The 12,060-nt window shown below is 43.7% G+C and overlaps 1 protein-coding gene across 1 annotated transcript in view; it reads left to right on the top strand.

Moving 5' to 3' along the window:
• Positions 1-12,060, top strand: part of LOC141133942 (mucin-19-like) — a 253,631-nt gene that overhangs the window by 232,035 nt on the left and 9,536 nt on the right. Inside the window, exons 29-30 of the mRNA XM_073623553.1 lie at positions 895-921; positions 4,487-4,513. Coding sequence (XP_073479654.1) covers positions 895-921; positions 4,487-4,513 — 54 coding nt within the window. The remainder of the gene's footprint in view (positions 1-894; positions 922-4,486; positions 4,514-12,060) is intronic.

Raw genomic sequence — 12,060 nt, 5'->3', positions numbered from 1 at the left:
GCGTGCGCTACGCACAGAGTGCAGAGTTCATGTATGCGCCAGGTACAAAGTGCAGAGTTCAGGTGTGCGCTACCCACAGTGTGCAGAATTTAGCCTATCACTATGCACAAAGTGCAGAGTTCAGGATTGAGCCAGGTACAAGGTGCAAAAGTGTGCTATGCCAGTTTACAACCCCCCCCAAGTACAGAGCTTTCCCCCAAAATAAAGCTTTCCTCTCCTTCCAGTACAGAGCACTCCTGACTTCCCTGTCCCACACCCAAAGGTCTCCTCTCCCCCACAGAAGAGAATCTTCTAAAACTTACTGTACAGTGGCAGTTCAGGCAGTTGGCTTCTATTAATGCTGCAGGCATGAGGCTATGTGGGAACTTGGGAACCCCTGCCCCATCTCCTCCTCTGTTGTATTTGCAGAGCAGTGAGGGCACAGAGGGTTATCTGTGTGGTGACAGCTGATGCTAGAGGCCAGTACAGAAAGTGATAAAAAAGCCCAGTCGCGCACAGTGCATCTTCCTTCCTATGCCGGTGCACCGAGGGGGTTCCAGCAACCGTCACCCACTGACACTCTGCATCTTGTGCTTGGGGTGATTAGGGTGTGCCTGGGCACAACCCGTGCGCATGCCTATGAGGCTAATACATGTAATCTGCATTACATTAAAGCAAACATTACTGCATTACAGCCCTAAAACATATTCTGACCTAGGAAAATCTGATAAAGATCTTTTGACAAAAGCCTTTCACAAATATCCTACTTTTCAGCAAATCACAACTCAGTTCCTTGTCAAAAGCCAGGAGTTTTTGTTTCTTCAGACTTTCTTGTTCTTTTAATAACTTATTCTTGGGGCTTTTTTTTATAATTGTTTTTGCCAGTTAATAATAAGGTAATTTATTTCTTTTCAGGGGAAATGGAAATAAAGCCAAAAACAGGTACATTTATGTGCAAATAAATCTTTTTTTCATTTGTAGCATTAGGCGAGAAGTAACACACTTCCCTCACTTTGCTATATGGCCAGGGCCTGATTAGGAAAGAACTACAGTAAACTATTCATAGGAATTTACCAATAAACACTAAATGACACCTTCTGACCTTTGGTGGTCACCAGAAGTGTTGATATTATTAGTGAATACTATAAACTATAAAATTTCTCTAAAGCTTTCCTGCACTGTACGTTGTAGGCTATCGTGTAATTATTGTTGTCCTGTAGCCCAGGTTCACACTGACACTCACAGCGGGAACGAAATTGTGCGAGTTCAGCTGAACTCCAATAATTTCATTCCCACATGCCAGTCCCGACTTCTGGGGCAATTTCAGAGACATCTGCACATATGTCTATTGAAATCAAACCCCAAAGTCGCTAAAAGTAGTACAGATATACTTTTGGTAATTGGTGCGGCACCGCAAAGTCAGCGCCGCACCGATTCAGATGGTACAATTAACAGCAATAGCCACCGATTTGGCATGCGTTTTGACATGTCAAATTGCATACCAAATCACTGCAATGTGAACCAGGGCTTAATGTTGAAAGATATTGGGGGAGATTTACTAAAACTGGTGCACACTGAATCTTGTACAGCTGTGTGTGGTAACTAATCAACTTCTAGGTTTTAGGCTTCTTTTACTTTAGAGTGTTTCCAAAGTCACTCGATTTCCAGAGCGATTTTTGGTGCAACTTTGATCTGACTTTACATTCTCTGGACCAAAGTAGCATCAAAAGTTGGACCAAAGTAGTGCAGGAACCTTTTCTGAAGTCACAGCGATATCTGTAGTTTCAGTAAGAACGGATCTGATAGAAAAAAACTGAATTTCATATGTCCTGCGACATGGGGTCTCGCAATTCGGATCCCAAGTTGCACAAGTGTGAAAGGTGTCTAAGACCCCACACACACTATTAGATTCTCTGCAGATTTTTGTTTTCAGATTTACCAAAACCATGTAGTGCAAGGGCCTGCCTGATTGCATACAAATTGAAACTCTTATGCCGCGTACACACGACCGGTTTTGCCGTCGGAATAAACTCCGAAGGTTTCTCCAACGGAACTCCGACGAAATTCCGCTCAAGCGGTCTTGCATACACATGGTCACACCAAAGTCCGACCGTCCAGAACGAGGTGACGTACAACACGTACGATGGGACTAGAAAAAGGAAGTTCAATAGCCAGTAGCCAATAGCTTCCGTCTCGTACTTGCTTCAGAGCATGCGTCGTTTTTGGTCCGTCGGAACAGCATACAGACGAGCGGTTTTGGAATTGGTTCCGTCAGAAATATTTAGAACATGTTCCATTTCTAGGTCCATCAGAATTTTCGAAAAAAAAAAGTCTGATGAGGCATACACGATGGAATAGACGATGAAAAGCTTCCGTCTGACTTTTTCGGTTGGACATTCCGCTCGTATGTACGCGGCATTAAGGTTTGACCTCATATTATATGATTTTGGTAAGTCCGAAGAGAAAAATCTGCAGAAAATCTAATAGTGTGTATGGGGCTTAAGCCTAGGTTCACAATGAATGCGGGTTTGAACCCGCATTTCATTCCTAATTCGGGGGTGATTTGAGAGACATCTGTGCTGGTTCATGCACAGATGTCTATTGCAATCTCACCCGAAGTTGCCAAATGTAGCGCAGGAAATACTTCTTTGGATGGTGCCCTTGCTGGCAATAGGTGGCGATTTGGCATGTGATTTGACATGTCAAATTGGCCCGATGTTAATGGGGGCTAATTGTCAAAGCTTAATTTAACAAGCTGAAGTTAAAATCTGATTGGTTACCATGCACAGCTGCTCCAGATTCTATGTGCACCAGTTTTAGTAAATCTCTCCCACTGTGTTTGCTTGCTCTATACAGTTTAAGGAGTTTTAGTTTTGTTTTTTTTTGTTTTTTTTTGCTGTGTGTCTTGGTCTGGGGAGATATACCCTCACTTCATGTTTTGAGGCAAAGCTGTGAGGGAGGAGTTCACCAAACGAAGGCAAATATTATTTTAGACAGTTGTCACCAAAATAAGTGTCCCCATTGGAAGTCTGCCGCTCCCCTTTTATTCCTCAAAATTAGCTTTTTCCTTACTTTCAGTCCCAATAACAATGGTCACTAGAACAAAAAGAGAGGGCTAATCTCACCAGTGATGGCAGAGACAGCCAAAAAAAAATCTGAAGAAGTTCTAACCCCTTCCTTTTCTGTTCAAAACAGCAACCACAATTGTTTTAGATGGGATTCATGTTTATATGTAAATATATTGGAATATGATAATAGATATATCCACAGACTTTTTCTTTACAAGTTTTGACAATACTGTATATTGTCTACATCACATCATTTTCTGGAATCTAATAATTGCATGAGGATGCTGTATACAGTTGTATCATGCTTAATATACTATTCTAAATAAAAACAGGAGAAAGGGATAAAAGTATCTTTTGCCCCTACCAGCCTGTTACTGCCAGCCTATTACAATGTGAAAACTGTAATAATCATGACAGTGTGGTACTGAGGCAGCCCATTCATCTTTTAATGAACTGCCAATGCACAAGAATGGACAAAAAATGTACATGTATAGAGTTTTTTCAATGCAGTTCACGGTGATGCACAGTCGTTTATTACCACACATTATATTTTGGCTTAGTGCTTTGAAGTGCCTTTCAAAATAAGGTGCGCTGCAACATGCAATGATTGTTAACGTGTGTTAGACCTCATTCACACAGGCACTGAAGCCCATAGGCCATGAATTAGCCATGTGATTATACAGCCTGAGCAGTCAGGAGGAACCCATGTAAGTGTTTGCAAATGCTGTGGCTGCACAGACAAAGCCACTCTTCCTAATTTGACAGGCATGCTAGTGTGACTGAGCATCCCCAAATTGTCAGTCTGCTGTCTGTGTGTCGAGCCTTCTCATCTCTACCACCAGCATATCTCTCATTAGGACAAGCAGCTGTGTCTGTGCAGCCACTGCTTTCATTTACACCCATCTTGCTTCCGGGTTTGCAGGCTCCGGCTCTGTGACTGGCTGGAGCTGCAATGATGTCACTCCCATGCATGCGCATGGGAGCCGCCGTTCACAGCACAGGGATCAGAAGGAACTGTACAGGTGGCCGTTTCTTCAAAGAGCATGCTCCTGTAATGTCACTGCTGCATGTAATGAATATCTTCTAAACCAGTGGTTCTCAAGCACCCCCAACAGGCCATGTTTGCAGGTTTTCCTTTATCTTGCACAGGTGCTTTAAATCAGAGTCAATGACTTGGTATTTATGACAGCTGTTTTATCTAAGAGAAATTCCCAAAACATGGCCTGTTGGGGGTACTTGAGGATAGGGTTGAGAACCACTGTTCTAAATGGTGCAGGTTTAGGAGATATTTAAACTACCTATAGGTAAGCCTTATTTTAGGCTTACCTATAGGTAAAAGTCAGGAAAGGATGTTTACTTTTTAAGCTTATTCATAGGTCTTGTTTTTTATCTAGAATTCTTTATATCATTTAATGACTGAGTAATTTCTTTATTTTCAGAGGAACAACTATCAAAACTTGGACAAGGTACTCATTCATTTATGTGAAACAAATCTTTTTTCCCTGCATTTTTTTTTAGGCTACGAAGCAATTCATTTTGGCCTTTAAAGTTCTAGATACTGTGTTTGGCCACTTGATTTAGTTAAAGTTCCACTCCAGGATTGCTTTCAATGCCAATCCCCTCCCCCCCATTCATCTCTATCGGATTGCTAAAAAGGGGAAAAAAAACGTCCAACATGTGTATGTTGGTCTGTGCGCCAGAAGCCGGCCAGCTGGCTTTTGTCGGACGTGCTTGCTGGAAAACCAACATCCGGCTAACTCCCCATCAGCGCTCTCTGCCAATGGCAGAGTGCACTGATCGAAGTGTTCTGGCGGGGGGGCATCCCCCTGTCAGAACACAACAGCTCAGCGGGGGAAATCGCTGAACTAACCTCACATAGTTAGTAAAGCAGTTTCGACCAAGGCTGAGAGTTTTTTTTTTCATTTAACCCGTGTGGTTGAACTAAAAAAATGAATAGTGTGTACCCAGCTTTAACAGAGAGACAGCTAGGTAAATTTATTTTCTGTCTGCTTAACAGAGAGCAGTAATCAGCTAGTGTAGTGTGCTCTGGTGCTGCTCATGCTGTCTTGAAGTTTCACACTGTCCAAGCAGTTATGGAAAGTGCTGGAAAAAATCTAAAAGCTCTTTTTTACTTACCTTAAGTGTTGGTTTCATGGTGCTATTGCCTATTCTTTTCCTCTTGTCTGTCTGTACTGTTTCCTGTTTAAAGTTTCAGCCTTGAGTGGACTTTAAAGGTTTAGGTTTGGTGGAGTGCAACCCCCACAGGAGCCACTGGTGTTTTGCCCGGGTCTTCCACACTTTTTCTTCGCAGCCAGGCACAAGGTAGATTCCCACAGCCAGGTGCACACACTCACTTCTTTCAATCTAACTGGCTTTTATTGGTACATTCAATAAAATATACAGTAAGAACATTATCACAGTAAATGTCAGTAAGGGTGACAATAATTACAACATGAGGCATAAAAGAAAAAGGCATCCCATGTTGGAAGGAGATTGTAATTAGAAATAACAGGGGGTTTGCAGTTCAGGGTAATATGGTAGGAAATATAGAAACATAGCTTGCATGGTACAGCAAATGTTCATCATTGTCATAGTTCCCACTCCACTGAGAATATTATTGTGGACTCGGCAACCTGTATACAAACACAAGTATAGAGAGGGAGCATCATCTTATAGTCTCTGGGGCTTGTAACCACTTATCCCAAGTTTTACCATATTTGGAAGGACAACCTCTATAATATAGGATAAACTCTTATGAGTTTTTTGCATTTCAAACCATTATTTACTTCCATTAGCCACATCCTAAACTCAGGTGGGGTAGGCCTCATCCACTGTCTCGCTATGGTTTTTCTAGCAGAGAACAACGTTTCATTTAGGAATATCTTGGTGAATTTGTTGATGTCTGGTTCTGGGTATATGCCTAGTAGGCACGATTTGGGGTTTAATGTGATGGGGGAGCCCATTGTATCGTGCAGAAATTGGACTACTTGTGCCCAAAAGCCCTGCATTCTAGGACGATCGAAGATCAGGTGGTAAAATGTGCCCGAAGCCTGAATGCACATAGGACAGTTGGCGGTTTGGTCCTGACTGTACCTCGACACTCTAGTTGGGGTAAGGTATGCCCGATGGGTGATGTATAGCTGTGTGAGGCGGTCTGACAATTTGGGGGATACCAGTTTACAATGGGCTAGGGCTTCACGCCATTCCTCATCCTTGAGTGCCCCAACATTTTCCTCCCACCTACCCTTCAGTGCATAGGCTGACTTGCTCGCCGAAGGCGTGAGTAACATATTATAGAATGTGGATATCAGTTTTTTGGGATCCGAACTACATATTACGGCCACAAAACGGCTCACTTCAAGTGGGGTAAAACCTGCTGAGAATTGCGTTCTAAAAGCGCGATGAAGCTGAAGATAGCGGAAAATTAGCGAGGCCGGAAGTCCAAATTAATCTCTTAGCATATCGAACTGTTTTAGATCACCATTGGAGACCAAGTGTCATAGGTAATATACGCCCTTGGATCTTCATAGTTTCGAGTCTGGTAAGGAGCGAAATTCTGGCAGGTCAAGATTGAACCAAAGGGGAGTGTGCTCATGCAGTGATGGTGATTGTATTTTGGTCATCATTATGGCCCAGATACATCTGTAGTGATGTAATAGAGACGTTCTGTCTTTGGTTGAGTTAAGATTTTGCGTTCGACTGATAATGGTTACAAGGGGGTCCCTGGTTGAGTGGGACCACTTGGGGCAAAGGAAGGTTAAGAATCTGGCTCTATCAGTTTTCTCAATATGGAACAGTTGTGATAGTTGTGCTGCTATATAATACATATTGAGGTCAGGTAGTGCTGTCCCTCCCAAATCAGTTGCGTTCTTCAATTTGTGCCATGAAAGTTTATGCCTACTTTTCCCCATATAAATGTTTTTAGGAGAACTTCCATCACCTTGAAGTGCCGAAGCACCAGATATACCGGGGAGTGCCAGAGTATATATAAGATTTTTGGCAACAAAACCATTTTAACAAGGTTGATTCGCCCCATGGCTCCCAACGGCAGTTTGGCCCAAATTTGAGTCTTGTACTTGAGCATATCAAAGAGAAGATGTACATTTTGTCTGACATAGTCCACTGGTGTCCGGATAACGTGTATACCCAGATATTTAATACAATCAACTCTTTGTATAGGGAGTTGAGCTTGCACTTGGGTCTCTGGGAAACTGTATAATGGGAGTATTTGCGATTTGTCCCAGTTGATTTTTAGTCCTGAGAAAGAGCCAAATCGTTCTATCGTGGCTAAGGCCTTGTGGTGTGCGTCTGTTGATCTGTCAATACATAGCAATATGTCATCGGCGTAGGTGCTGACTGTTTCCATTATGGGCCCTATTCGGAGTCCGGTTATGTCTGGGTTGGAGCACAAGGACACTGACAAGGGTTCTGCTGCCAGTGCATATAACAAAGGGGAGAGGGGACACCCCTGACGTGTGTCTCTGGTAAGGGGAAACTGATCGGATGCCCAGCCATTAGCTATAACCCTGGCTACCGAGCTCTGGTACAGTAGTTGAACCCACTTTATGAACCAAGGTCCTATACCAAACCGTTACAAGCAAGCCCATAAGTAGGTCCATTCAACAGAGTCGAATGCCTTCGCTGTGTCCAGCGCAACTATCAGTCTGGTACCTGTATTGTCATGTTGTGTCTGCAGATTAATGAAGTCTCCTCAAATTAAAGGAGGTATTCCTTCCCAGCATGAAACCCGCTTGATCATCATGTATAAGGGAAAGAATAGCCGCGTTGAGGTGGGTAGCCAGGATCTTAGCAAGGATCTTCACATCAACTTGCAATAGGGATATTGGGCGATATGATTCTGGACGATGTGGGTCATACATTGTTTGCTTTACCCTTTGACATTTACCTGTAGACATTGTGAAAATACTTTTCTAACCAATAAAAGTAACCTTTCCCCCCTCCCCGCCTAACACTTTCCCTAGCTTGTGTGGGCATAATACCCTAACTGTAAACTTGTGAACAATTGAGGCCAACCCGTATGAGAAGTGCAATAAGACCAATGGGAACATGGCCCAAAATATAGTGTCTGTAGGCACTTTTCGGCTGTAAATGAAAAGGCTTTGACAAAAAAAAGAAACGTTAGAGCATTCCAGCCCAGGTTGTCAAAAGTAAGTACAGGGGCGAAACTTCGCTGCATAACGATGCTTGACATGATACATGACTGAGCTCACATATTAAAGTGAGCATCTGGGTGAACTGTTCTGTGGCTTCCGCTGAGCAAAAGGTATAAAAAATAAAAATGAAAAACAAAAACATATAAAAAAGGAGTTTCAGGTCCAACATCACACAATGTGGAGGAATAAAATAGCAGATTCTAGGACTGAGAAGCGGTGAAGAACAAGAATCTCCCATATGACCTGAATAGGGGTGAGATATCTTGACTGTGAGGAAACGTGAGACAGCAGTGCCCTCCGGTGGCGAATAAGCATGTGTGGAGGGGAATACAGTTCCAACGTGTGCTAACGCATAGATAGAAGTTAGGCACTCAGTCTTGGTGAATATACCTGAGAGGCAGTTCTAGTTACATGCTTAGGCTGTATAGCCATGCAAAAAATGAGATGTAAGGGGCAAAGTATCATCCATCATTCCAAAACGGAAATATAGAATTTGTAGGGGAGGCACTAAGTCGATGCATAGAAGGATCCTATAAAGCAGAACCAGTCAATCAGCTACACAGGGACAGCAAAGTTGTAGGTATAGGGTATACTTAGCTGGTATACTCTCTGTGTTCAAGCCAGGCTATGGCAGCCTCTGGGTCATCAAAAAAGTGCACTCTGTCCTCCCCCTCCACCTGAAGGCAAGCAGGGAAGAGCACGGCGTATTTCACGTGCTTGATGCGGAGGAGCCTCTTGGCTTCAGTAAAGGTTTTCCTTCAACGCTGTATTTCTGCTGAGAAATCCGGAAAAACTGCAATCATCTTTTTGCCATATGGGATGTTTCCTTTCTCTCTGCTCAAATGAAGTATGGTGTCCCGGTCCCTGTAGTTTAGGAATTTAGCAATAAATGTACGAGGGGGGCTCCAGCTGGGGGTGGTCTGCCAGGCATGCGGTGTGCCCTCTCCACCACAAAGGTGGCTGAAAAAGCTTCTTTACCGTACGTGGGGTACAGGAGTTGCTCAAGTAATGTACAGGTGTCTGCTCCCTCCACTCCTTCAGGCAATCCGATGAATCTTAAATTGCACCTCCTGAGTCTGTTTTCCATTTCATCCTGTTTCTGCAAGAGCTGGTTCACTTCCAGCTGCATGTTATCTGAGGAGTTCTGGGGGGGGGGGGAATCTTCCACCGTGCTCAGCCTGTCTTCAGTGTCTTTAACCCTATTTCTGAGGTTCTGGAAATCTTGTCTCACGAGACAGATATCCACTTTTATCTCCTCGATCCTAGCAGTTAGGGTGGTTTGGCAGGATGTAACAGCTTCCTGGCATGGATAGCTTCAAGCACTCGTGCTGTGTCAGCTCCTGCAGTAGTTTCCTCTCCCAGCATGGTGCCGCCATCTTGCTCCAGGGAGTCCCGTTCTCCTTGGCTGCTTTTACCCAGTTTAACAACGGAGTCTGTGATTCTCCTCTGCTTAGACATGGTCCCCGGTGGCACCGGGCTCGAATGTAACCTCAGGTGGGTTGATTTTAGATGATTCGGACCCAGGATGTGTCTGTAAGGATGCACACACTCACTTCTGCTCGTCTCCAATGACCAGTCTAGGGTTTTTTTTTGTTGTTCCATTGGAGAACTTGGGTATAAGGGATATAGTAGAATAACTGAAATACTAGGATACTCCAAATTGAACTATTCACACTGAGGCCTCCAACTTCCTTTTCTAGTGAAAATTGTCTGAAGTCCTTGCAGAAGGCAGATACAGACTTCTTCACAGCAGCAGCACACTGATTGCAGAACTGAGCAATGTCTCTTAGTAGTGGACAGTTCTGGACAAAGCTCTAAGAACACTAGCGAGTGTTCTCTTTGTGTGGACCCTCAGCTGACTTAGAGCATAGGAGGTGTTAACTGTCTAAGGATCCTTAGGGCTTCTGTACTCACAAGGCTCCTGAAGCACCATCGGCAACCTCTTCTCTCTGTACTACCAGACCAGATGCACTGTTGACTGTCCCCCTGTCAGATATGGTAGGACCAGGGTCATCCACTAGGGATGAGCTTCGAGTTCCAGTTGAACATGAGTTTGACTCGAACATCGGCTGTTCGCCAGTTCGCCGAACAGCAAACAATTTGGGTTGTTCGCGGTAAATTCGAAAGCCGCGGAACACCCTTTAAAAAGTCTATGGGAGAAATCAAAAGTGCTCATTTTAAAGGCTTATATGCATGGTATTATCATAAAAAGTGTTTGGGGACCTGGGTCCTGCTCCAGGGGACATGTATCAATGCAAAAATAAGTTTTAAAAATGGACGTTTTTCGGGAGCAGTGATTTTAATAATGCTTAAAGTGAAACAATAAAAGTGTAATATTCCTTTAAATTTCGTACCTGGGGGGTCTATAGTATGAATGTAAAGGGGCACATGTTTCCCATGTTTAGAACAGTCTGACAGCAAAATGTCATTTCAAAGGAAAAAAGTAATCGACAATACACATAAAAGTTCATTGATAAAAATGGCATGGGATTTCCCCCCAGGGGAACCCCGAACCAAAATTGAAAAAATGCGTGGAGGTCCCCCTAAATTCCATACCAGGCCCTTCAGGTCTGGTATGGATATTAAGGGGAACCCTGTACCAAAACTAAAAAAAAATGGCATGGGGGTACCCCTAAATTCCATATCAGGCCCTTCAGGTCTGGTATGGATATTACGGGAACCCCGTGCCAAATTTTTTTAAAAAATGGCGTGGGGGTCCCCCTCAAGGTCTGGTATGGATTTTAAGGGGAACCCCATGCCAAAATTTAAAAAAAATGGCTTGGGGTCCCCCCAAAAATCCATACCAGACCCTTATCCGAGCATGCAACCTGGCAGGCAAAAAGAGGAAAAGAGGTGGGGACGAGAGAGCGCCCCCCTCCTGAACCGTACCAGGCCACATGCCCTCAACATTGGGAGGGTGCTTTGAGGTAGCCCCCCAAAGCACCTTGTCCCCATGTTGATGCAGAGAAGGACCTCATCCCCACAACCCTTGCCCGGTGGATGTGGGGGTCTGCGGGCGGGGGGCTTATCGGAATCTGGAAGCCCCTTTAACAAGGGGACCCCCAGATCCCGCCAACCCTGTGTGAATTGGTAATGGGGTACAAATGTACCCCCCTACCATTTCACAAAAAAAGTGTCAAAAAGGTTAAAAAACACAAGAGACAATTTTTGACAAGTTTATTAATTTCTTCTTCTTTCGGCTTCTTCTTCCATCTTCTTTCTTCTGGTGTTCCAATTCTTCCTCCATCTTCTTCTTCTTCTCCATCTTCTTTTTCCGCTCTTCTCGACCTGAAGGGTCTGGTATGGAATTTAGGGGGACCCCCCACGCCATTTTTTTTTTTTTTAATTTTGGTTCGGGGTTCCCCTGTGGGGAATTCCCATGCCATTTTTATCAATGAACTTCTATGTGTATTGTCGGACCGGCAATGCAATAGCCGCTAGTAGTTTTAAATGGCTTTTTTCCTTTGAAATGTCATTTTGCTGTCAGACTGTTCTAAACACGGGAAACATGCGCCCCTTTACAGGCATACTATAGACACCCTCCAGCTACTGTATGAAATTTAAAGGGATATTACACTTTTATTGTTTGACTTAAAGCATTATTAAAATCACTGCTCCTGAAAAAACGGCCGTTTTTAAAAGTTTTTTTTTGCATTGATCCATGTCCCCTGGGGCAAGACCCGGGTCCCCAAACACTTTTTATGACAATAACTTGCATATAAGCCTTTAAAATTAGCACTTTTGATTTCTCCCATAGACTTTTAAAATTTGCATTCGAATTTGCCGCGGACACCCCAAATTGTTCGCTGTTCGGCAAACTTGCGAACAGCTAATGTTCG

The sequence above is a fragment of the Aquarana catesbeiana genome, linkage group LG03 (genome assembly GCF_042186555.1).
Source record: "Aquarana catesbeiana isolate 2022-GZ linkage group LG03, ASM4218655v1, whole genome shotgun sequence".
Taxonomy (NCBI): domain Eukaryota; kingdom Metazoa; phylum Chordata; class Amphibia; order Anura; family Ranidae; genus Aquarana; species Aquarana catesbeiana.
This window is presented reverse-complemented; position numbering and strand designations above follow the sequence as displayed.